Source organism: Struthio camelus, chromosome 5 (assembly GCF_040807025.1).
Source record: "Struthio camelus isolate bStrCam1 chromosome 5, bStrCam1.hap1, whole genome shotgun sequence".
NCBI lineage: Eukaryota > Metazoa > Chordata > Aves > Struthioniformes > Struthionidae > Struthio > Struthio camelus.
Window position 1 is genome coordinate 60880088 of NC_090946.1, and position 27603 is coordinate 60907690.

Consider the following 27603-nt stretch of genomic DNA (forward strand, 5'->3'; position numbering starts at 1 on the left):
AACTGAACCTGAGAATTTATGGGGCCATATTCAACTCAATATTGGATTGAATTTGGATGAATACATATTTTTCTAAAAAAACAAAGGTGTCTCTGTCCCTATTCCAATCTAATCTTGCATTATCTCTATAGAACTATTTTTCTGTCAAACTTTCACAAAGTGATTTTGACATAAATACATTGTTTTACCAATGCTAACCCATCTCAGTTTGCTGTTGTCTCATCACATCATTGATGTTGCCCCATCCTGTAATTTTTGTCTTCCTCGAGCATTGTATATCTTTAAACACTTGTGATTCATTTGTAACTACTATTCCACTCCTTCTGTTATAATATATGGTTCTCCGTCCTGTACCTGTACATCAAATTCTGCTGTTGTAGAGTCTTTTAGATTGGCAAATATGCTTTTTAGTTGATCGGAGCTGAAAAACTTTGCCAGATTAGGCAGCCCCACAAGTAGCTATGTTACTTTCCTGATTGCTGTTCTTACCAGTGTGAGTAGTCTACTTCTTCTTACTGTTCATCTGACGAAATCCTGATTTTCCTTTATCTGTTGCAGTATTCCTATTAACTTGATTTTTCTTTCAGAGTAGTAACATAAAGATGACACAAAAAAGACAAGTCTTCTTTTCACTTGTCCTTCTCCTTTAATTTCTATGTCACTTCCTTTAAATTTCATTGGACCATATACTTTACTTACTGAAATTAATATTGTTTAATCTCATCCAGTGTGTACACCGGTGTCTCTTCCTCTGAATAATGAATTCATCTCCATGCCAATATATGGGCCATGTTCAAAATTTTTAGTAATTACTTTTTTTCATTTCAGATTGACAATAAAATGTTAGATACTATAATGTTCAAAGGCAATAGTTCTGGGATTTGACAAGAGACATATCCACTTCCTTTGGTCTCTTTATTTACAATGACATGTTGAGATTTGTCAGGCAGTTTGTTACATGCAATAATGTGATTAAGAAACTGGAATGATTTAATTAACTTGTTACACATTAAGTAGATTACAGACTGCTTCACAGTATTGTACAGAGCAAAGTTGTATAGCTTGCGGAACTAGACACATTCAAATTACTTTACAAGGACATCTTTTCTGTAAACCTATATAGATTAGCATTTGCTTTAATTGATTAAATTCAACATCAGTTATTCCATGAACGTGAGTAGGACTGATGTCATATTGACATACCTATACAGGTCCGAGGCATTCTGATTAAAACAATCCATAAATACACCCAGTGGCAGATTTTGGGAACTTCCTTGATGCTCTAAGGTTTAGTGAAAAATTAACAAAAATGAATAACTCTGCTCATTAAAGCAATCCTCTGGGTTTTCTGTGGCTAAATGTTTGTCTGACTGTGGAAACCCTCACTTCAGTTCTTCAGTTATTTTCTCCCAGAGAGCCCTAAGAGAAAAAAACTAACTCAAATTACCAAGCCAGGTAACACACAGACAGACATAGACATGAACGCTTATGAAGGGAGGTTGCTATTTTCTTAAAAATGCTTTTAAAAGGTAAAATGCCTTCTATTTCTTACCATTTTAAAGGTGGTATTATTTTAATTCAATAATACTGCTTTCTCATCTTACCTTTTCATTTCTAGCTATCTGCTTCAAAAGCAAATTGAGTAAGAAGAAAATGTTAATACTGATTATTAAGCCTCTATACGCTCAATTGAAGATCCTCTTAAAATAATGCATTAGGACAGAAATCTATTCAAAAATTACTTTTTGGCAGATAAATTTGGGGATATATTATAGCTGATATTAACTCTATTACACTTAAGTCTGTAATAGCTCTTTCTGTTTAAAGGTCTCAGTGGCCTAAAATCTACATTCTTCTTGAAATTCTCCTCAATTATGATGTAAAAAATGACTTAAGACTGGAGATCCAAGCTGGGGTTCATTTGAGCCCATGTGCTTGAGATGTATGACTGAGAGAAAAAAGCAAGCCAATTCCTGAGTAAATTCTATTACCTTTTCCCCCAGTCTCCCCACTCAACCAAAAGAGCTACTCAGAAATGGTCTGGATCATTCCCCACCTGATATTTTTCAGCACTTAATTCAACTGGTGCACAACTGTTGGTCCTTTTGGGAAGCAAGGTTGAAAATATTAATTATGAAGGCTCTTTGGGTTAGATTGTTAGAGGTCAGCATGTGATAAACGCAGTACAGCGTGTGACCAGAAACACAACCCACATGGAGCCCCTCTGAGGACTGAAGGTGGATCGCCCTTTTCCCCTTTGCGCTGCCCACACTGAGCCGCACAGCAGCGATGCCAGACAACGCGTCCCGCGGCACCGCTGCGTTTGAAAACGGCTGGGCGGGCTCACCCCGCTGCCTGCCTGGGAGGCGCCGCGATTCGGTCGGGCAGCTCTGCCCCGGTGAGCCCGGGGAGGGCGCGGGGGCCGCGGGGCGGGCGGGCCGGGGAGGGGCGGCGGCTCGGCGGCAGCGGCAGGAGGGAGGGAGGGAGGGCAGGCGGGGGGCGGCCGCCCTGCGCGGGGTGCCACCTTTCCCCTCCGCGCTTAGGCAGGAGGCGGACGTCGCCCGCAAAGGTGCCGCCTCCCGCCGAGCCGCTTGTCCCCGCGGGGCAGCGCCCTGTGTCCCCGGTGGCGGAAGATGCTGTGCCTCCCGGTGGCCTTCCAGGTGCTGCTGGTGCTGGCGCTGTGCAGCCAAGGGGCAGAGCGGTGTCCTTCAGCCTTGTGCGAGTGCTCTGACTGGGATGACTACAAAATCACTTGCAGGGACATCCACTTCATCCCCAGCCTTCCACAGGACACCCAGACCCTGTGAGTACAGTGGGGTGATTTAGGGGAGACCATAACCCTCTGTGAGCGTTCATATTGTGCAGGCAGGAGATGCCAGGAGCTCTCACATCCTGTGAGCCTGGGGAGGGCAGTGGCAACAGGGAGAGTGCTATGGCTTAGTTGGAAGCACAGGGTAACAGGAGTAAGCACCATGCAGAAACCACCTGTGGTCTAGGAGACACAAGAAGAGTGACCCTCCAACCTTAAGAAACAGTTATCCTTTGAGCCTTAAAAGTTCTGAGTAGGATATGGGAAAATCAGTCACTGGACTGTTTGTAGGCAAACAGAATGGAAGACTGGATTGTGTGTGGCATGTTCCTGCAGGGTGAGGGGAAGGAAGGATAAAGCACACAGCTTTATTTAAAGGAAACAAAAAAAAAAAAAAAAAGAGTAGGAATCGCATGTGCCACCTCGCGAACAGTTCCACAAAGGTTTCTGTGTGCTTTCAGCTTCTTTGCCAAAGCCTGATAGAAAAAATTCATGGGAACCAAGAATGCCAATATACCATTGAGGAGGTAGTCGAAATAGGTGGTAAAAACAAGAGTGTGGAGTACATGACATAGCAGCAAATTTGGAGCTTGCCGAAGTGATAGGCACTGTCCCGAGTAATTCAGGTACTTAAACACGAGTGTTTAGTGCTGTTACGGGCACCTCACAATATCTTGTCTGAGCTCCAGCTGCCACTCCAGAAGAGCGTGTGTCCCCTCATAGGTCCTGAGCGATATCTGCCAGCCCTATATAGATGTCTCAGATAACTCTAGGGCAACTAAAAGGGCCCCAGTCAGCTATGTCTAAGCACCTGAATCACTCCCTGTCTTTTACTTTGTCTCGTAAGGCACAAAATGTTTCTATTCTCAAAAGGGAAGTTTGTAAGTAAATTACTTTCTGATAAAATAAACAAACTCAAACTCAGTTGATTTAATTGCGAGACAAAGCCATTACAAGTCGTTTGAGACATTACCAATAAGAGCCATGAAGTTGTTTGAATAATGGGCTTCTCAAAATTTTTTAACATCTACAAATAAAGGTTTAGCAAATTTATCACTTACCTGAAAATACAGAGAAAAATTGATTCATATTATTTCCACTGTTTATGCATGTCTTTAGTTTTTTTGGATTATTAGACTATAGGCATATAAGTATTTCCGTTGATAAGTAAGATTTCAAATTTAACATTTTTGGCTTTAAATGTTATACTGTTGTATATGCAGTTAATTTGGTTTGAAATTGCAGGAATGTAAATGTATGTAACACTTAGCATATTCTTTGAAATCTATCATGACAATCTAGAAAGTAAATGATCAGCAGTTTCAGTTTATAGGAGAAATATGCATTGGTTTTTGATACAGGCATTTAAAGTAGCTAATAGAATCAATGAGACCATATAATGGAATTGGATACTTTCTTTGCAAAATGCTGTGTAGTGAATGCAAAGTACCTATCTCTATAGGCCCACAGATAAGTACTTAGGTTGCTGGAATTCTTGTGTTTTAAGCAGCAGTTGCAATGGGGCACTGTAAAGTCAAAAGCCACTGCTTTTAAAAGACAATAACACTGAGCTGGAATTTTATTTCCCTGAAAAAAAAATCAGCAAAAAGAATTGAAAAAATATTTTCTGATTATTTGAGTGTATCTTAATCATCTGTACCAATGGGGATGATCCTTCCAAACTTTTCAAGAAGTATATTCTTTAACATAGTCACTGCAAGACAAGGAAAAGTTCTGGCAAATGAAAATTGTGATTCTATGCTGTGTAGTAGAAAAGGCAGAACATATGCAGTGCGATCTGTTTGGTTTGTAAATAAATGAGAAAATTCTCCATGGAAATAAGGAAAACAGCTCTTTAGGGAAAAAAGGCCTTTTTTTACTTCAATATGCAGATTTCACTCTGGGTATGGTGTGTGCTTTTTTCCTCTGTGTCACTGTCTAGATTGCTGAAGTCTGGCAGGCTCTGTCTAATTCTGTACTTCCTCACTCTGGGCAAGAGACTGGATCTTTGTTTTGCTCCCATGTATTAAATGGGAGCAAAAAAATTTGTGTCTGTTTTCCATTCAGAGCACTTTCAAACACTTCAGGGTGACTTATTTTCACTTAAAGGGTAAAGTAATAAAAAAAAGTTTTCCTGAGCAAGTGTGAGGCATTTGTAATGTTTTACATTCTTCTGCCTTATAACTGGCAACATTTCTGAATTAGAGCGAAAAGATTCCAAAATAATTAACAATTCTGTTGTTCTTAAAAACAAATGAAGCCTTCTTTTGAAGTGAAGTATGTATGTGCATGTATGTGTGTATTGTATGCTGAAAATCTCTAAAATTTCCCCAAGTCCAGCAACTTTGTTACTTTGGATAAAGACCTTTTGGTTCATGGTTGTCACACATGAATCTCAAGTCTGAAGATTTTTAAGCATTCTTACATGGCTTTTCAGTTTTGTAGAATTTGTAAAGCTGAGAGACTGGTGAATCTGGGAACACCTTGCCAGCTTTTGGAGATGATGAGTTCTTTTCAGTGTGCAAGATCTTGAACTTCAATGAAAGCTTCATTCAGATTATTCAGTTGGGACTACTCTCATTTCTCTGCCCTACTTTAGGAGAGTGGTGTGGGCCTCTTTTTTTTTTTTTTTTTAACAAGCCATGCTTGTAAGAAATTGCAAAAAAGGTTTTCTTCCAAACTCCTCTAGTGGAACAGTGTCACGAACTTCAGGAAAGTGTGTTTGTTTTAGACTGATTTTAATGTATTTGTCCAAATAGAATTGATGTAGGTGCCTATCCAGAATGGCTCAGTGCACAAAAATTGTTCTTGGAGCTGCTTACTTTTCAATACAAGTTTTTTCTTTTTTTCTGTGGAATAAACAAGAGAAGTAGAGAGAAAAAGATTTTTTGGTGTATTACAAGCAGAGCTTGTCGTGCTGCCAAAAGTTAAGGATTATATACCAATGCCATACCATGGTAGGGAAGCAATTCTAAGTGATATCAAAATATAGTACTGTCCCGTAACTGTTCCCGAAAGTGCTCTCATCTCCCTCCTGAAACCGCTATGTATGACTAGTCAAAAGGCAGCATCTCCTGAGGCTAGTTCAGAGCTGTATGTGTGCTGAATGATTGTTACCCACAGAATGGGTAAGGGCTGAGCTCTCCCTGCTTTTTTATTCATTTATTTATTTATTTTCCAGAAGAGATGCTAATAAGGCTTCCATCCTCTAGCCAGATGCTATTTTCACATCACTTCAATCTCATTCGGTTGAAATTGGACGAGAAGGAGGTAGGAGGGAGAGTGGAACTGACAGGTAGATAAATGAACACAAAGATAGTACAGTCTTTAGGAAAATCCTTTTTACATGAGATAATAAGCTATCATCCTGCATCTGTTCCAGGCTAATGGCCGTATGTGAGATACTAGTCTTCAATAAATGCAAGGTAACTCACCCTTCAGGGGCATGTAGCCATGACTTATGTCATGTTTACTATGTGCTGTGGGCACATGTACACCAGGATAACAAGGTGCTGTGTGTCAGCTAGTCTGTTTAGTTCCCCATGCTGTTGTTAGCTTTTGATAAAAAGGAGATACGATACCTGTCTAATATATTTTACTCATTTAAAATATGATATTTAGAACTAGCAATGAAGATATATCAAATATTCACAAATACTTATTGATAAAATGCCTTTTTGAACTAGAGAACAAAATGTGTAGAGACTTAGCAGCTTTTCCTGTGATAGCTGCAACATCAGCACCTACATTTTTCATAAGCTTAACGAGTGTTTTAGAACATTTTGAGCTCACAGAAGCTATCAGTAAAACAGAAGGAGATGGAGTCTCTGTTTTACGTTGAAAAAAAATAGATTAGTTTAAAATATTTTCCCAAAATCTTTGTCTCAGGGGTTATCTTAAATTCAAAGATATCCTACCTTCAAGTAAGCTCAGTACTGTTGTCAGTTACTTTCCCACCTCGAGAGCCAAAGGCTTATACTATGAGTTTGACTCTTGAAACTACTAAAAAACCAGAGTAGGTATTAAAAAACCTGGTAGGATTTCAGGGAGAGTGTGGAGGGGGGGTTACTTTAAAAAAATCTAGTGAACCATGTAAACCTAAGTTGAAAGAATGTTAAATATTGGGCGAAGACTCAGAAGTCAGGAACTGCAATAGTTATGCTTGCGTATTAAAATTTTAACTCTTCACTTTTCCTTCTATGCTAATGCTAATTTTCAATTACGTTATATACTTTTTTCCTGTAGGACCACTGCATCAATCAGTTCCCAAATCCACAAAGCTTACTGTTATGGACAATTACTTAATATTTTATTTTGTCTTCATTCAGGGTATATATTCCACATTTTATTTCCTCTGTATTTCAGATCCAGGTCAGAATATAGAATTGGTAATTCTATCATGGTCTTTTTATAGGCTTCATTAATTCAGAATAAAGTATGTAGCCTCCTAAATACATCTTCATAAATGACCTTGCAACATGAGCATGTAATTATTATCCCTATTTTAATGATGAAGTACTGAGACTCTAAAAGAACAGGAAAAACACTAACACGGTTAAGTAGCCAACTAAAGCAAGCTGTTGAAAGTAAAAGAGCACCCTTCAGAAAATGCAAGTCATATACAAATAGGGAAATCTCTGGGAAATTCAAGTTACACAAGCCAAAAGGTTTTTTGAGAAGAAACTTCTAAAATCATAGAAACTCAATATATTTTTTCAAATATAATAGAGGATAAGTCTGGAAAACTCCTATCAAATTGAAATGTCAGTAGAAAGCTTATTTGAAAAAAACCGAAAAATTAAAGAGAATTTTATTCCTTGGGCCATATAATGCTCAGGTAAGAATTCCCAAGAAACTAAAATATGAAATTGCTATATTACCTACTGTGGTATATAACCTACTGTTTAAATTAGCCATAGCACCAGAGGAATGGAAGGTCACTATGGATTTAAGCAAAAAAAAAAGGTGGTAATAAACTCTTAAATTTCAAAATACAGTGAATTAATCCAAGGTCTTTTACTTGAAACTATGACATCCAACAGTTTGGGTGTAGGCTGTTTCTTGCTTTAGGCTGTTCCTAGTTTTTTCTGATCTGGATGTTCTGATAAGCTGTGTATAGATGTGCTGTGATCTTGATGAGCTGCTAATCTAGTTGCCAACAATACAAGCTATTTTTGCATCTCTTTTTCTGCCTCTTCTGGTGCTTCCACACACCAGCATTCCCATTCAGTCGTCACTCATACCAGTCTTACCTTTCGACTACAATTTTCTGAAAATATGCCTCTACAGTAACCTAAATTTGCCACAATGGCAGTACTTGATGATGTGGAATTTCTTTGTAACAGTATGTTTGCTGCTACTTTGAGTAAGCCAGGATGAATATGTTAGTTTAGTGTAGTGGCTTTGGCTGAGTTTCAACTCCACGTTAACTCCCAACATTTTGGTGTCTACCTATATGCATCCATAGGCATGCAAAATGTAAGCCCCCATTATAGTCCCTGGAGATCTAGTCAATATAATCCATTTAATCCAGAGTGATCCAGCTTACTGTGAAGTAGATGCTGACTGAGTGGTCTGCTGAATAACAGTCTAGGCTCCGTTCACTGTATTGACCACATCTGCATTGACTATGCCAGGAGCTTATTCACCTAGCTCACAAGTTCGACAGACAGGTTCTTATCCATAGATATCTAAAACTTGAGCTGATTCCTTTTTTTATTCTCTACATTCATCTCTTTCCATCTGGTGTTAGATTTTTGCTTCTCAAGGCCTTGTGGATCTTTGATCTGCTTTTAGAATATTAGCTGCAATATGTGCCTGTGAAGGGATATTTTTATGGCTACTGCTTCTGTCCTGGAAAAAACAGGTCTTGTTTGCCATGTGGAAGATGTGGTTTGTCAGCTAGTGCTATCTTCCTCGTTTTCAGTCATCAGATAATGTCTTCTTTACATTTCCTCCACACTTTTATGTCCTGCTGAGATTCACCCATTTTTTTTTAATTTGATTTTACAGGTATGCTTGCCTTTTAATGCCAGAAGTAAAAATAAGCAGGGGCTGCTTAAGATTATTTACAGAACTTTTTACTTCTGTATGTTCACACTCCCCTTCTTTGCTTCTTTGGTACCTCAGGTGAAGAATTCAGAGGAGTTGAGGAGTAGCTGGGACTCTTCTCTTTTTCATATTGGGCTTCCTTTGGGCTGGGAAGGAAAGTGGTATTATACACCACCCTCTGGAAAATTTCTGGAAACTGAAATCAGGCTGACAAATTCTGCAGAGGGAGCACTCAGAGAACAGTGGTTTCAGATAAATAACTTTTTATATCTCATGGAGAATTTGTATAGAGTCTTAGAACTGAAAGGAGAAAAAAAAGATTGCTATTTCTCCTTGAAGGTTTGCCACCAGCTATTATCAGGAATTGAAAAGATAAAGGTCTTACCATTCCCTTTGAGTGAGCCTAATTGCCATTAGAGAAAGCAGGAATTATATAGACCCACTAAAACCTGTAGTTTACTGTTTTAGTTTCATAGAGATTGATAATGCAGCTTTTGCCAACATCTTTTAGCAAACGGCCCCCTAACATCTCACTAAGATATTATCTTAATTACTTCGTAAAAAAATAACTGGATCATGAATGACTTTTCATCTGCTGCCATTCACGTGTAGTAAAAAGAGGGTGTTTGCTTTCTAACAACCATTAAAAAAAACCCACATAGATTCTTGTCTGTGAACAGTAGTGTACAAAAATGTGTGATAATAAAATACTAGGTGCTTGTTTATGAATTTCATTTGTTTTCCCCTTAGTAAGTTGTAGAGGCATAGATTTTAAAGTCAAGAGGGCTCATTGGATCATCTAGTCTGTCATTCTGCATGATAAAGACCATAAAACTTCCCTGAAATGTTTACTGCTTCAAATCCAATAGCTACAGTTAAATTAGAGTACTTTTTTCTTTTATTTTCTTTTCTTTTGGTAGCAAAATCATATACTGTTGGTTTTAAAATGATCATTAACAAGAATAAGTAATCATTAACAAAAACAGGAATTGACAATTTGTTCAGATGGTCAATCATCTTTACTTTTTGATTGTGTTTGTAGCTGCTTCTGGTTGGGACAAAGCGGAGATTTGTAGTCATGCTGTTTACTTTAGGCATCTGATTTGTGCACCTTGAATTGCCAAATCTGGAGGCAACAGCCTGCTTGCATTGACTGTTCAGGAAACTGAAGCTTCTGATTTTGATCCTCTGAACTGCACATAAGGAAAGTGCGAGAACTAGCCTGGAATAAAAGGCATAAATACACCCATTTCTCTCCCTTGATGAAAATTAGGCAACTGTTACGTTACACCACTGGATTTTTTATGACCTTTATCTGTCAGACGAAAGAAACCTGCATTCCCACATGTAAGATTGTGATCAAATCACTCGTTTTTGATAAATCGGACAAGATCCTGGTATCTTTCACTGTAAGACACACTTTTCAATGCTTTATTTAAAGCTGTGATTCCTTTCTGGACTGTCTCCAATCTGCCAGTTCCAATCTCCAATCTACCCTCTTCTTACACTGTACGTATTAGAATCAAACTATCCATATATATTATTAAACTTTTTTTTTTTGGGGGGGGGGGGGGCTGAGCCTACCCCTTCAGTCCTTTTCAAAGCCTTTATTTCTGAGAATTGCGTCTGTGCAACCTGTAAGAAGAATTTTGCACTTCTTCACAGACAGACAAAAATGGTCAGAGCACGTCAAGAACGTATGATACTCTGCTAATACTCTCCCAGTTTCTGACCCTTTGAGAGTGAGGGAATTTCCTGAGCCTGTTCATTAATGTATTTGTTTGCCTATTCTTTAATCCTCATGGATCTCTCTTCCAACTGCATGTCCAATCTTGTCTTATATGTTCAACTTCTTGTATCCCTAATGTCTTTTGACAAGGAGTTCCACAGATCTACTACCTGCTGCATGAAGAAACACTTTGCTTTTTTTTTTTTAACCTCCTGAGCTTGACTCCCTCCTCTGTCTTCATATCTGTGGCACTGTGTTCTTGTTTTTGAAGAAGCAGTAAACAGTCAATCCCATCTTCTCCCTGCCCCTCCTGATGTGTAGGCTTCCATCATGTCCCTGTCTGAAGGGTGACAGGCTACCCCACTGTTTCTTCTATGGTAGCCATCCCATGCCTTTGATCATCCTTCCTGCTTTCTCTGAATTTTTTCCACGTGTAAATAAATATTCTTTTGCAGAGGAGAATATTAGCACTCCACAGGATTTTCAAGGTGCAGGCAAATCCTGAATTTGTAAGGTGGCATAAGTATGTTCTCTATTCCTTTCTTAGTATTTTCACATTTTTGATTTGCTCTACTGACCCCTCCCAAGCACTGATTCCGTGGTTTCATGGAACTGTCTAACATAATGCCAAGATCTGCTCCTCAGTAGAAATGATCAGTTCAGAACCTGTCGTTTTTTTGTGTGTGTGACAGAAGGATTTGTTTTCCCCACGTGTATTATTTACATCTATTGACACATCAGATGTCATTTGCCATTTTATTTTCCAGCTACTTAGTCCTGTAAGGGCTTTCTGAAATTCCTCGCAGTCAGCTCTTCGTGTTACTACTGCAGTAACTTTCTATCGCGACTAAACCTTGTTACCTCACTATTCACCCTCTTCTCCAGCTCAGTTATGAATGTAATAAAGAGCAGAACTCCTATCTCAGATGCCTGCAGAAATTCATTTACTCTTATCCTTTGTTTCCTATTTTTAACCAATAATTTATCTGCAGTTTATTTATCTAAACTATCAGAATCTTGGAAATGAACTAAACTCTTTTTTTCTAAGAGGAGAATCAAATTTTCCTTGCCTCCTTTAGGGGGTATAGTTGCATAAACTTCTTTTTAATATGTAAAATCCTGACACAAACACTTACTTTCTGCTGGAAAGTAATAGTGAAAACTATTTCTTTTTTAAGGAAAGATAAAAATAAATATATCACCTTAGGAAATGCTGAATGTGCTCTCTTTGATCAGCATCAAAGCCTGAATCTATTTACTTTATCATAATCAGCTTTATCACGGTATTGTAGTGCCATGTTTGCTGTCTTTGACAGTTAATCTAAGATTTTAATTCTAAACCCGAAGTGCTGTAGAGTCTGAAATGCCAACTTGTGCACCATTGTTTTTGTTGCTGTTAATAAAAATGTGATGGATGCAGACTAGGTTTCCCTACCAGCATGTGTTAGTTGCCCAGGCCTTCTGTTGAGGATTTTACACAATTTGACAAGCAAACCAAAAGGCTTTGAGAGGCTGCCACTGTTTTTTTAATACTATTCCGGATCCTCTCTTAAAAGAGGTTAAGTTTTAAACATACATTTGCTTACACTTCTTATACCTACCTATATTAAATTTGTCTGGTCATCATCACAAGTCAACTGCAGTTCATTCCATACCTTCCTCAAAAATGACAAATAAAACTAATTACATGCATTTTTTCATTCATTATTATTATTTATATTACTGTCTTCTGTGGACCAAAACCCTATAATTGCAGGTACTGTAAAATACAGGACACAGATGGTTCTTGCCTCCAAAAAATAATGTAGGACTACAGACAGATATAGACACACAGGGGAGGGCATAGCATCTACAGGGCAGTAGAAATTTGTATATTTACAGGTATGTTACATACACATTTCTGAAATACTTTTCTTTAAGGTAGGGCTCTGTCATTAGTGTGAGTTATAAATGAAGGAAATTTACAGTAAGCTATGAAAGCTAATATGAAACCAAAATTACTTGTTTGCATCTGGTTTTGGTAGAAATTCAAGCAGTTTTGAAATTACTTCCTGTTTAGTTTTATTTTTGAAAGTCATTTGGTGAATTTCAACAGTAGTATTGTAATGAATACTCTTTACATTTTCCTATGTGCTTTTAATGTTTGTCCTGCACCCAAAAAAGTAGGTTTCAGAGATCTTCCTGAACTTTTAAGCATTTCTGACTGTTTTTAAAGGCCTCTGAGGTTTTTAAAGTCTATTTCCTTTCTGTCACACATGATCTCAGCACAGAGTGTCTTTCTTTGTCTCAGAAAACCAGATGTTGCTTTTTTGTTCATATGGAATTGCAGGAAATTTCTAAATTTACCTTGGACATGTACAGAAAATTAACTAAAGCGTGCTGTTCTTTAATCCCTGCTCAGCTAGTCAAATTCCAGTCAAATTCCCTCCTTATTCCCAAATAAACCTACAAAGATTTCTTCAAGGGACATGGTTCAAGTGATCTGTCATGGAAATATGACCTACTGTAAAGTTTTCCCAGTCTGAGAGAATGGCCTTGGTATTGTAACTACTTTTTAATCCATATGTATGGCTCTCATGAAAATAAGAAAATCAACAGAAAAAGTTTAAAAAAAAAATGCTGGAACAATAGGAAAAAGGCAAAAGAGAAGTGCCAGGTAGAAAAAGAAGGCATGGTTTTTGGTGGCAAGAATGAAAATTCTCCTTTTGTGGATCTGTGGTATAACTTTTTTCTGCCTGACCTCCAGTAGAAACATCACGCTCTTTCAAGGGATTGTGATTTTGCATTTGATATAGACATACGTGTTCAGCGTTACGTCAGGAACAAATGTTTTGCTGAAACTAGCAAAGGATGCAAAGAGCAAGGAGAGGAACTTATGTAAGTACACTAGCAGCAAAAGGAAAACGAAGACAGCTTTGGGCTCAGCACTCAATGTGGCATGGGACCTAGCAACAAAGGACTTGGAAAAGGCCTCAATGATTTTGTTGCATTGCTTTTTCTTTATTGATAAGATTTGCTCCCAGGCCTCCAAGGTCCCTGAGTCTAGCGGCACAGCCTGAGTAAATGAAGCATCACCTGCAGTAGAAGGAGATAGAATAAAGAATCACTTAAGTAAATTGGACATACACAAGTCCATGGGACCAGATGGGATGCACCCAAGGTGATGAGGGAGCTGGTCAATGTCACTGTGAGGCTGCGCTTTATCGTCTTTGAAAGGTCATGGTGATTAAGGGAAGTTCCTGATGGTTGAAAAAGGCAAACATCGCACACGTCTTCCACAAAGGCAAGGAGGAGGATCTGGGGAAACACAGGCTGGGGGCTCCTGTTTAGCGATTTCTTGTATGCGAGTCATTCTGTACCTTCGAATATCTGTCTTTTTGCAGGTGCTATTTACTATACCTCTCCAGTTAGGGAAGATCAAGATCTGTACAGTAGCATAATGATTTTCTCAGTTTTGTTCTTTATTCCTTTCTTAATAATCACTAACATTCAGTCTGCCTTTTGGACCTCTGCTGAGCAGCTGACAGGGATTGTAGGCACTTAGTGGTCCTCTGATTATAAATCATAGTAGCCAGCAATCACAGCCTGTTCTTACTCCCTTTCCTGGAGGAAGTGAACCTCTTCTGACTGCTGTTTTCAGAAATTTCACAATCGCATTTGAACCTTCTTTGCAACCATTAACAGATTCTCAGCTTGATGTTTTAGAAACAGCTCCTCTCTACCGGACCCTGCACCTTCCTGGGCTCATGGAGCAAGGCAATGTTCCTTTTGGAAAAGTGGCCAGCAGAGGGAGCACATATTGTCAGAGAAATCCTCTCCGGAGAATTAGTTAATCAGAATAAACCATACTGATCTTTAAGGTACATTTGAGTAAGAGAGGAGACTCAGAAGGGCTTTAGAACAAATCATACTGAATGCCTGCCAGTAATGTTAAGAAACTATTATTTTTATTTGTAGTTTTCAGGAATAAATCTAGGTATGGTATTTTCTTTTATCTATTAAACTCTATCTTAGGTATCAGGACTAGGAGATAAAACGAGGACAGAGATCTGCAGCATTTCTACCCACGGTGTATTTTATCTACAGAGGAATAGGCGATTACTAACAGAAATAGAAATCTGCAGTAGTCTGAATCCATAAATGTTTGCCGTTACAATAAAGATGTTAAGTAGAGAAATCTAGGGAACCAGTAAAAGCTATAGAAGTAGAAAAAAAGTAGGAATAAAACTGAATAAAGACTTTTAGTCTATGGACTCATAAAAAAACATAGAGACGTTTATAGGCATTCCACTGTATAAGCATAAATGGGAGAAATTACATATGTTTTTGACTGGTCAGCACTATTACGGACATACCCCATAAGCCTTTGCACCTTCCTTTTTGCATGGCATAAAAGGTCACAGTAGCGACAATATCTTTAAGGTCTATCTTTCTACACGTGGCTGAGAGATAGCCTTATAGCAGCTTTCATATTATACAATTTAACTTTTTCCTGCATTATATATAGTATATTGTTAACATGGTACGCTATTAATAGTGTTTTAGTATTAGATTTCCTTTCAGATAATATTTCAATATGATTTTTATTTCTAGCCTCTCTAAAGGCTTCAGTCTCTATATTTAATTAGTTCCCCTCATGGATTGGGAGATATCTCAAACATTATTCATTGTGTGACAAAACCTTTCTTCTTGAAGATTGCCATTTAAATTTTTAATTTGCATTATACGGAGATCTCTTACAGGTAATTGCTGTGTATTTTAGCAGGTTTGTTCCTATTTCAAAACAAGGTCGAAAGATTTCTTCAAAAATATTTCTGTAAGATTAATCTATGATACGTTCCTCAGATCCAAGCAGATCACACTCTCTTTCTTAACAAGAGGGGACAACTTGTTTTATTTTAGCATATGTCAGCAGCTCATTACATAGGTTGAGTTTTAAATGGTAAAGAATTCACTGTAGGTGCTATCACAGTTTCTACTTGAGTCAGTAGTTTTGGATTTTGCAAAATCCTAAGTGTCATTGTTTCTCATTTACTTGAATAGAGAGTTAGGACATTGACTGGATAGCAGACTCTGGAACAGAATAGAATCTGTTAACATAAAAAGTTTTTTTTATTGCAGATGGAACAATTTTTTGTATCTTGAGTAGTACAAGATACTACTTCTATTCTCTAAAGTTCTGGTTACCACCTAAGAGACACCTAAGGAGGAGAGCTGACAAGCTGCTATGCTATTAAGAACTTAATTTGTTAGCTTTTCTGAGATTCTTTAATATGTATTTTGTGAACATGAAGATGCATAAGGGCTGAGTCTAGCAGAACACTAAAGCGTATGCTTGAAGTTAAAAGTTTTTAAGGAACTGAGATTGTGCCACATACTTCTCATCCTTGTTTTGGCAGATCAGTCTGTCACAGTATTACAGCTATACTTCATGTGATATTGTTCCATTATAGCTGTTGTTGAAGACGGATCATTTAGATTATTTAAAATCACTTCCTAATATGGTCCAGTTTCCCAAATATAATCACCTTTTTTTAGAATGCTTTGAAACTCTGTAAGTCCATGTTGCAGAAAATACCAGAAATTCCTTTATTTTGGAAATATATAAAAAGTCAGTAGAGTCAAATCTGTGAAAAGTTGCCTTCTTAACTGCTAACAATAGAAAATACTTTATTCTTAGCTTCTTGCAAAATGCCCTGTAAACAGGTGCTCAGTAGTTGCAGTATATTGTAATCCTCTTAGCTTTTTCCTTCCTTTTAGAGTTATATCAATAAGCTCTGTTTCTTAAATAAGTAGAAGGCTATTGTGTGCTTCTGAAGTGGAATGTGCTGGAAATTTCTTGTCAAAAGAAAACAGTGTAATGAAAACTGACTGCAGTAGCAATTCAAGATTCAGTGAACTGTAACACTTAGCGAATCAATCTGTTAAACGACTGTTGAAATCGTCTCGTAAGACAGACTTTTTAAACTCTGTTGTAAAACAGAGTTTTTTGCTATTAAGATGACCAAAATGATCTCCCCAGGTGCTGAAAAGATAAAAATGAGTTTCCCCTGCCTGATCACTCTTGTCTTTTGTGATGATGTTAGCATTCCTCTTTCTGTGAACTTCTTCTTAGCATCTATAGAAAGAAGCATCTGCAGTCTCCTCAGTTTTCTATTGAGTAAACTGCGTGTGTAATTAAAGTATACTGAAGTCACGCATATTTCTACTGGAAATAGGAACGGTTTTTGTTTTCCATATATACATTTCCTAGCACTGCCTGGCTTTCTATACCATGACACAGGAATTTTAAGTTCTGCAATGATACAAGAAATGCTACTACTGCAATAACTAATAGAAGTGAAAAAATTGCGTTTTATTTGAAATGAATTATTTCCATTTGTGAGAAATGTAGCTGGTGAATAGCCTGCATGTCTGTATTGTGTTTCATATTTGCATGTGATGTTTCTTCTCACTTGATTGAATAACTTGACTTCTACTATCTTTATCTGGTGCTAAACCAGCAGTTATACATTGATATTATTGGTACTTTAAGTACCACAAAGTGTATTCATCACCTTCGAGAAATATAACTGACATCTTAAACTGATATGAGCTGATAAGTTCACAGATGGCTACCAGGTCTATGCAGAACTCACTTAATGGGTATGTTTGTAGAGTCTGGAAACACATGCCCTAAAAATCAGTTACTTAGATTATTTTCAGAGGTTTTTTTCTTATTTGAATATTTCTCATACTAATTTATTCTCTAGTTAAATTTGTCCTTTATAAAGAGAAAATATTTAAAACAGCTTAAAAATTATGACAGTTGATTAGTACTCCTAGTTTTAATGCATAAAGGCAAACTCAATGGAGAAAATAATTTACACTTTTCACATATTTAACACAAAGGCCTTGGAATGACCTTATCATTATGCAGCACAGTTGCGTATGATTTTTATTGAGACTAACAACCACTCTAAGAGTGGTATAAGTTGAAATGTGACTAGTCACCACTTAAAATGCCAACATTTTGCTTTTAAATTCTTTAAATCCTGTTGGTCTTTACTACTTTTTCTGAGAGAATATTTTTTATTTGAAACTCTCATGGATTTTTGGACAAAAGAAGGGAAGTGATTTCATGATATATTCCATCCCATAGAGTTTTAGAGAGTCACGTATTTAAAATGTAACTTTAAAATTAGCAAAATTATCTTTCGACATTTCTTAGGATTAACAACTGTGTCATTGCAAGAGTATTATTTTAATTAAATCTTCAGCAGAAATTCACAAGCACATATGGAAGTATTGTCTTCAGTGTGATCCTCCTACTATGACCCAAGAACTAGTTCAATAGCTTTCATTTTGTATGGCCACCTTTCTTGAGCATTGAAATGTATATTAATCTTATCTAAACGTTAAGCCACTATCTAATTTCCTATTTATTTTTTTCTTCAGCTTTCAAAGATAGTGATTATGGTCTTACCTGCTCAGTCAGCCTCTTTTAGCAGTTCTCTATTTCAGTGCAGTTCCTCCTAGAATTCTTTGTTACTGCTTTTTTTTTTTTTTTTCAGTTCTTTCAGGATCTCAGCTGCTTAGGATTAAATACCTCTAGTTTGTATATATTTGAATAACATGCTTTCTTCAGTCTTGATAGTTCTGAAATCCACTAATGACATTAGCAACCTACTGATGTGGTAATAAATGGAATGTAACATTCATCAGAGCCAGTGCTTCTTGTTAAATCTTCGTTTATTACTCAAATGCAGCAAGAAGGTAGGTGATCACAAACTCAACAGGAATGAGACTCTGAAATTGTGGATTGCAAGTGACCAGCCTGACATCTTGCCTGTCAGTTTGACACTGTCCATGAGCATCTATATTGCTCAGGAAGATGATATGTTTGTGATAAGAAGTTCTTCTTCAGTACAGAATTCTACCAAATACTGACCTGCACACTTCCATTCTGAAAGGACCTAGTATTTCTTTAATTTCTGAGGTTTGGGCCACTTCCGATGCATATTTTATGATATTCTTTTGGACTACTAATTAATTGTGGGAAAGTAGCTAAGTAGCCCACTGGCATATTTATAATTGATTTTCTCCCTTTAGAGTTCCTTTGCTATTAGAGTCTTCCCATCAATCTCATCATGTCGGTAATACTAGCGTTAGACACTAGGTGGTAATAGTTTTCCGGTACTGTTGCATAAGCAGACACTAACCATGCATTTCACTATGTGGATTGCTTTTTTATTGTTATTTTGCTCCATTGAAAGACTACAATGCATTTATTTCAGGATCATCAGAGCAAACTTGAGAACTGTTTCAGTTTGTGTGGGGTTTAGCAGAATATAATAAACTACATGTTAAAGTGTCACCATTAACCCCCCCAACCCTTGAGAGGCTTGTAGCTAAGTTCAGTTGTAAAAATCATCTTTAGCAAAGAGCACTGACTGCTTTTCATGGATGGCTTTAGTGTAAGGTATTAGCTAATATATTACACGTCAACAAACTATTATGGGAACTTCAATCCAGAGTGAGGATTCAATAGCAATGAGAAATAAAGCTTTCAAGCGATTCATCAAATGAGCCAGAAAACAATAGAAATGTTTTCTGTTTAGACTTCCCTATATTCTGTCAGACCTAAGTCTGTAACGTGTTTTCACCCTGCAAATATTTTGGCTACCCAGCGCATGTTTTTAGTACTAGTTATCAGATGAATAAGTGTGATTTCAGTGGATGTATACCTCTCCTAGATTTTCCCCTGGATTTTTTTTTTTTCACTTTAACACAAGAGAATAGTAGAAATGATTTAGTGAAACACAAATAGGCATAGGCTGTGGCAGTTACATGTACACATAGACTACTTGTACCTCTCAAATGGAAAATGTCTTGATGCTTCTGTGGTCCTGGTTGCTAGATATTTCTAATATTCACCAATTTCAGATATTTGAAAATGGTTAACACTAACAACTGAAGAACATTTATATCAGATTTTTCAGTTTAATCGCATGCCATGTACTGACTTTTATAAGTCATGGGCCAGATTCCATTCTTAGAACCTGGACTGCAAAGAGTTTCAACTTGATTTTTGCTGTAGCTCTTCGGTAACAGTCTCTCTCTAACTGTATTTAGTGTTTCAAAAAAAAAAAAAAATTGGTTATGCTGTAAATTCTGACTTGAACACACAAGTGATGTAATTATGAATCTTTTGTCTACTCTCTTTGTGAGTTATAAAATTCTCATAGTCTTAAGGAGTTGATTTCTGAGAAGTGTTTTTATCAAGAGCTTCAAATTCCCTATTTAAACAGCTTCCTTGTGCTAAGTCATGGAAAATATTTGTATGGAAAACATTAAAATGGATGGTCAAGAGGATAATCTGTATAAATAGTTTGTAGTGTAGTAGAGTTAGTAGAGTTCTCCTATTTTTTCTATTCTTTTAGTGGAATGTTTTTGTGAAATCATCTTCTTTTTTCTCTTGTTTTGAGCCATCTGTAAATCACATATTTTAATGGGTTACCATTCAAAGAGTCAAAAAAGTGCAGTCTAAAATAAGAAAAAATGACTATGATAGAACAGAATATACTTAAGACAGTTAACACCACTAGTTATGTCACAGTGAACACCGCTTACTTAGTTTACAGGACTGATTCTAGTTTTATTATCTTATACATGCCTTAAGATGCCTACTCTTAGCTGCCTACTCTAAGATATAAGGCTAATAAGATATGGGTGTAAATGATAGGACTAACTGATATCCAAATCAAGAAAATGTTCATTCACTAAGGTAGTTCCAAATGGATTTGAATGCAGTCACCAGCAACCCCAACAATGCAGTTTTTGGGTGAAATATCTTGAGGACGCAAAATTAAATATCATAGGAGACTAAAATGCAAATGATAAACAAATCAGTGCTTAGTTGTACTAGAAATCTAATATTTAAGAGAGATACATTATCAGCTGGTAGATGCTTAGGTAATGCTCTGTGCACTGATACTGCAAAGCTATGGTCATTAAAATGAGGCCAATATGTTTAAGCTTGAATACTTCACTATCCACTCTCCACTTGTACCTGCATTTCTAAATTAGTTAGAAACAGGATTGTTTCTATGTAAATACAAAGTATTTTGAAGTTTATCTATATACTCTAACACTTAAACCCCCCTTTTTCTCACTAAGGAAAATAACTGTGCCAACTTTGAGAAGGAGAGTCTTTGCTGAAAGTTGGGAAGACCAGAAGGTGTGAAAGTAGGACCAGTTTCAGTCTTTAGTTGAACATCTGTAGTGCTTGATCTGTGACAAAGGAACTCTTTACATTCCAGGCTGGTAGAAGTTTGGGGCAGAGGAATGGAGAAAGGACAAGAGTCTAATATTTTTCTTATCAGTTGCTCAGGTTTCGTTTCAATGTAGAGTCTTCCAGGAACATGCAGACTGAAGATTTGGTGTAAATATCAAAGCAGAAAGAAGACTTAAAAACTTCAACTGACTTTCTGGCCTGTGAAACTAAGAGATGCAAGCTAAATGCCATCCTCTAAAACTTAAAATGTGTTACTGAAATATTTTTGTGACATTTTTGAAAGAACTTATTTGGTAAAAATTTGCTTTTATACTTTTGCATCTTTGCCAATCTTGATTGCACAAATACAATGAAAATGACCTGAGACTTTGAGTTCTTCTTTTTGAAACACTTTATGGATAAAAATTGGAGTTTTTTCCAGATTTATTGATGCTTTTAACCTGAATGAGAAATAGACATAAAAATAAATGGCAGTACTCAAGTTACCAGAGAAGCAATTTTTTATTAAATAGGACTGAACATTCTCAAGTGTGTTATCTTTGCCTTAACATAGAAAGGCTTCTATTAAGTGAGTCTATTAAATATACAAGTACTTATAGTCGCAGTTCTTCTCACATGGAAAAGAAAGTCATATTTTGCAAGTAGTGTTTTTTCCCTTATTCTGAAAAAACATACTTTCTTGGTGAAGGTATTGTGCATGGCTGGATACTGGATTCACATGTTAAACTGCAGAATCATGCAGGTTTAAAGAAAATTTCTACTGTGTGCAAGACAGGAAGAATCACAGTCTATTAACATAATGAATGCGCTAATAATTTATCATATGTTCACACTGTATATTGCGATTGGTGCCGTAAGCTGGGATTAAGTCCTGAGCTGACTTTTTCTTCTGTTTCTGACTTTAGGCCCTAAACCTCTTGATCCTAAATTCCAAAACCTGCTGCTTCCCCAGGCTGAGGAGCGTATTAACAGAGTTGAGTTAGCTTGCGGTCTTCTTTTTATGCAGCTAAACCGAACTAAGCTGGGCTAAACTAAAGCTAGAATTACTCTCATATTTGATCCATCATAGACCGTTCTGACTGAGAATTTTCTCAGCCTCTCTTCTTCCCACTGCTAAGAATTACTATCTATACATCCCCCAGCTTTCCCTTACCAATGGTGATTTTTAGTTCTCTACCAATAGTTACCCACAGATTCATGCTTAGCAAACAGAGACTGAAACACTAAAATTATTTTTTGCAAATTTTAAAATTGATTTAGTAGGCAGCTTAAAATTAGTGATAATATATCAGATTACAGGTTTTTAATACTCTGAGAGAACTGAAGCTCTGCGGATGGCTGTACAAAAAGACATGCTTACAAGTTTGCCACTGGCCCCAGGCCTATTGCATTAATTCCATTTTATGATCTGCATAATCACTGACTCTTTAAACAATCAACAGTCAAGTAGTTGAAGAATGTCAGCTAACAAACACTAATTACTTTGTCACTAAATTCTATTATTTAGCATATTGTTTATACATCAGGTTTATTTTTGCCTGTAATTTCTCCTTACAACTTGAGTTACTCATGCATCTTTGAATACAAAAGACTTGAGTCAACCTACTCAACAGGTCACACCTGCAACGTGAATATAAAGATTTGCTGATGGTTCCGCTGATGGTTCCTTGACTTCTCATTTTTTAAAATCAAAACCTAATAGATTTGAAGGTTTACTGTAGCTTTATTTTGACTTGGTTAGGGCTCTCCTTTAGATAATCTTTTATATACCAGAATTGGAGAAACAGAAGCATCTAATAATTGTCTTTGTAAGTGCGTAAGGTACAATACAGCTTATTTATTTCTAATGATTTAACATCCAACTTTACGGAGCTGCACATGAGTATACAAACTGTAATGCTAAAATAATGTCCACAATTAAGTAACAGAGCTTGGTGAACGTATTTCAGAAAGTTGAAGCTTTGTCTGGCTTCTCTCTCTCTGCTTTCAGAAAATGTTCTCTGTAAGAGTACTGTAGATCCTGTTTTTCACAAATATTTTTCCCACTATAAATTTTACTTGGGCAGACTTGGTAGACATTGACCATTGGTTCAGGATTTCTAGCAGCACAGAAGGGTCTGCCACACCAGTAGGGCTTGATTTGCAGCCCATGCGTAGTAATTCTAACACTTCAAGATGTTGCCACATGTGTGTGGTAGGCCTAATAGGTCCAGGAAGTATCGAACTCAGTGTAGAGGTAATGCAAACTATTCCCAGACATATTTCTGTCCGGCAAGCCACAGACTTTTAAGTCTTTATTGTTTTATAGTATTAATTTACAGTATCAATTTACAACTAGTAAAACATTTTATAGTCAGGATAATAGAAATATAACATATAAAGCCATTATGAATTATTAGTGCCTAAAAGCTCCAATTTGCAATTGAAGCCCTCTTTCTTCACCAGAATGGTAGCTTGGACATTCCCCAGTCTCCTGCAATGACTCTAGATCCACGGGGGTCATGTACTGCTAGGTTCTCGGTGTCTCTGCAGTCTATATTGCTGTTCATTCCCTTAGGCCGTCTACATATAGGATACAGTCAGAGAAGGTACAGAAGTGAATCTAACATCGAATGGCTGCTTGAAGGGGCAATTCTGTTCTTCCCTCCCTCCTCTGTTGTTCCCAGCTGCTCAGACTCCTCTCTCTCCTCATCTGAGTAGTGGTACTCATCTGACACCTCAGTGACCTGACTATTTTTCTTGCCAGAAAATGATTGATTTTTATTGTTTGGGGTTGCTTTCCTACTAGATGAATGAGTTGTATTAGTTCATTAAAGGGTCAGATGAGTTCAGAGAAAGCAAAGCCAAACCTTGGGTCCACGTAGCTGGGAGCAATGGAAGAGTGGAAGAACTAGTTGTCCCTCCTGTGATGGTAGGAAGCTGTTGAATCAGTTCAGTCCATCTTAGTTCACTGTGCCTTCATATAGTTTTATCATTTACTATGCCGCACCAGAATACCTAGCAGTATAGGTAATAATACATCTTGCACTCAAACCCCTCACATACTTTCCTTAGAATCTGAAGCAACACTTTAGGCCAAACTAAGATCATCTCAGGCCTTTCTTCAGTTTAGAGCTTACCTGTGGACTTTTAAATTTGAATCTTCTAAGTGTGTTTCCCTTCTCTGATACTGGTTCATCTCACAACTAGGTTAGTTCTCTTGTAATGAAATAAATGTGCTAATGCTTTTCTTTGCCTGTCTAAGATTTTTTCTCTATATTCACTGCCTCACCTCTCTCTAGAAGTCCTTTTATAAAGCCATACAGTGCTGCCTGTTCTTTTTTGTCGTATTTGCAGAAAGTTGATACTACTTTAAGCTCCAGCAGATAGATGGGAGGAAATATTATTCTTCCACTTCCAGCCAACCCAATAAATTTACCGTCTGTTCAGTCAAAATACAGATTTCAAGGCTAAGTTTCTTCATTGTGTCTATTCTTGGGATATTAGAAGCCTTGTCTGGAAAGTTACAAATGCAGAAGCATTTTATAACACAGTCATTTGTTAGCAAAAAATTGTTATTTACTTCATAAATGTTATCCAGAATTTTGCTCTTCTGATGGGTGTGTAAATTTGAGGTATGTCAACAGAAGACTAATGTGAGCTCAGTTAGCTCATGTGTAGCACATGAATGGTGTGTCTGACTCGGTTCATTATCAGCCGTAGATGGAGAGGGCTGAACGGTTGCCATAAAAGTAGAAGGTCAACAGAAGACTTAGGGTAGTGCTTAAATTCTTGCTTTTCCTGTAACATGGATTCATGGGTAAGTAGTAGGTTAAGTGCAAGTTTCTATGATAACTGGCTGTGAGAAGTAACTATGGCCATCGTGAATCAGCATTTTGTATGTTAGCAGAGGACTAGAGTAGTGTAAAACAGGTTAAAAGTGACCTTGGATAATCTGAACTGGCATAACCTGTATTTTTCTTGGCGTCTGAACTCTGCTAACAATCTCAGGGAGAAGTCTTGAGGCACCTTTCTGAATGACTGAGATTAAAGAGGAACAGCAACTGGATTTGCACTGTTTCGTATTTTGGTCTAATTGGATCCCACAGACTGGCTCCACAACAGGACAGAGCTATAGTGATGCAGACAAGCTTCTGGCAGTTTTTTTCTATTTAAACAGCTATATGCTGTAAATCATTCACTCGGTTCTCCTTTAAGACTTGTTAAAGTCCGTCTGATACCAGCACTTCCTCGGTCGTTATCCTTAACTTCCTAAAAGGCCTGGAAATGCAGACAGATGTTGAAACACAATCAAGATCAGAAGGCCGTGTTGGACTAACAAAGTAGATATTTTTTACAAACATTTAGTCTAGGACTATGATGACAGAAGAAAGCAATATTATAAAGTGGAGGAGTGAAAAGGATGGGAGAGTACTGATATGGATGTCAAGGTGGTATGGGGTCCAGGGAGTAGGCTAGGAGGCTTCTGAACCAAGCAGCCTCCCCCTGGTTGGGAGTTTGGTGACACCAGGGTGTACTGCAGTCAGAAAGAGAAATATCGGCCCAATACTGGATAAACACAAGTCTCTAGGTTCTTCTTGTTTATTCTTTTAACAAGTGTATGGAGTAGGGGGAGGAATACTTTGGAAGTAGACAGTAGCCTTTCCCTGTGATGGTGCAAGTGTGCATTCTCTTAATCTATATTGATACTTCAGTTTGGAAGTTTTAAAAACTTTTAGAGATATTTTTATTTCTAATATGCAAGTTCCAGGAGTTTGATAACTCTTAAGATAATAATATTTTGTCTTCTGTCTAAAACAAATATTATAATCAGATATTTCACATTACGGAATAGAGAATATTATTCAACTTAGTGATCCTAATGTGTTCTTTTCTTGATATTAAGTTGTTCTTAAACAGCAGCTAAGGGAAAAGGTTATCATTTGCTCTTGATTATTCTTCAGACTGTTCATTGATTATATATTAAGTAAGTGTATACTCAGATGTACCGGAAAACCAAAAATTACCTCGTCCAGCAATGCTAGGTTGTCACTGTAAGTCTAACAGACATAATAGGCTAATTCTCCAAAGCACTTTGTACGTTTTTGGAGGAGTCAGTGTGCTAGCAATCCATTCTGTGAAGAAACTGGCTGTTGATAAGTATCTCTCTTAAATAGTGCCTGCTTTTCTAAATCTTCCTGCAGATGGGGTAAGACACATTATTCTGTTCTTTCCTGAACTGCAGCTTTAACTGACTTAAGCTAAAAAATAAGAATGTACACTGGGAAGAAGAACGAGGGAAGAAGAATGCTGTGTTTATTACAGAGTATATGGATCATTTTATGGAGGTAGAACACAATTGCTCTAACAGAATTTTGGCTGGTATACCTGAATTTTAACCTTTTTTTAATCAGAAAAAGTGCTATCAGCTCTTTGCAGAAGCCACAGGTGGTCAAAATCCTGATTTATGCTATTTCTGTTTTTCTTCTTTAGGTTACAGTATGCTTTCAGCAGTGTGCTATGCTTGGCATCAGGCTGTATGTAGCACATAAAGGAAACTGTTAGAATTATATTATTGTTTCCGAATTAGAGAGGCTTTTGCCCTGAGTAGGTTTTTGTGATTATGGTGATATTGCCTCTACGATAAGCAGAGACAAAGCACTGCTTTTTTTAACGTGGTGGCGGCAGTGACATGCATCTGCTGATGGCCTACCTTTTTTTTATTCTTCTTCTTGGCTGGAAGCAGGTATGACACGTGTTTTTGAGAGCTCAAAATGGTTACAAGAATGATTACTCATTTAATACTTCACTTACTTCAACGAGTAAAAGTAAAGTTGACTTTTAAATGTTTGCTGGTAGTGCTCTGGAATTTGGGTAGATTTAGGTTTAATTGCCACTGAATGCCGAATTCCTAGGAAAGACAATTCAGAAGCTTCTATTGCAGAATGAGGGAGCCAACCAACCAAGCCAAACCAAATAATGAAATAGGAATAGAGATAAGGCAAAGATGGAAACCTTGTGAAAAAGGAAGACAGGAACAGGAATTTTGGAGCAGAGCTGGAGTTGTGTAGGATTTTTTAATGTTAAACTGTACTTACCAAATCCTCTAACAGCCAACCTTTTATTTCTATAGGAGATTTATGGAGACTCATCTAAGAACAATTCCAAGCGAAGCTTTTTCCAATCTCCCCAATATCTCTAGGATGTAAGTTCTGTTTCTGACATTATTAATTTTAGCTCTTTTATTAAAAATCATCTTTCTTTCCCTTCTTCTCCAAATTCCTCTCTTTGTATATAAAATCTTATGAGCCTAAAAAATTCTTGCACCATTGCTAGCTCGCTATTTACATTTCAGAATTGCAACTAATCTTCCCATTGCTTATAGTCTGATCTGGCTACAGGAAGGTATATTAAGCATGGATAAGAGCATACTTTTATTGAAATACATATGATAAATGAGTCAACAAGATTTTTTCTTTGCAGTTCACAAAATGCAAGAAATGGTTTCCTTCAAAATAACTCACATATTATATTGCTGGTCCAAACTAAAATTTTGTTTCCAGCTACCATAATGACTTGTAATTCATATTGGTTGGAAATTCTGTAGCGTTTCTACAATATGAATGGACTTTCACAAAAGCATTAATATTTGTGGGGTGCCACATGGACTTATCAGTCACTTCCATATGTAAACACGTGCACAGATACACTAATACCCAAATGTACAGTGAGCAGCATCTACATATTAGCCTCATATCA

General features: G+C 37.1%; 1 protein-coding gene across 2 annotated transcripts in view; it reads left to right on the top strand.

The window, feature by feature from the left end:
* The first annotated feature begins 2549 nt into the window (after nucleotides 1-2549).
* Nucleotides 2550-27603, top strand: part of TSHR (thyroid stimulating hormone receptor) — a 71375-nt gene continuing 46321 nt past the window's right edge. The window contains exons 1-2 of one of the 2 annotated variants that reach the window (XM_009670487.2): nucleotides 2550-2803; nucleotides 26978-27049. In XM_009670487.2, the coding sequence (XP_009668782.2) occupies nucleotides 2634-2803; nucleotides 26978-27049 (242 nt within the window). In that variant the 5' untranslated portion in view covers nucleotides 2550-2633. The remainder of the gene's footprint in view (nucleotides 2804-26977; nucleotides 27050-27603) is intronic. The other variant, XM_068946716.1, reaches the window with a different exon arrangement.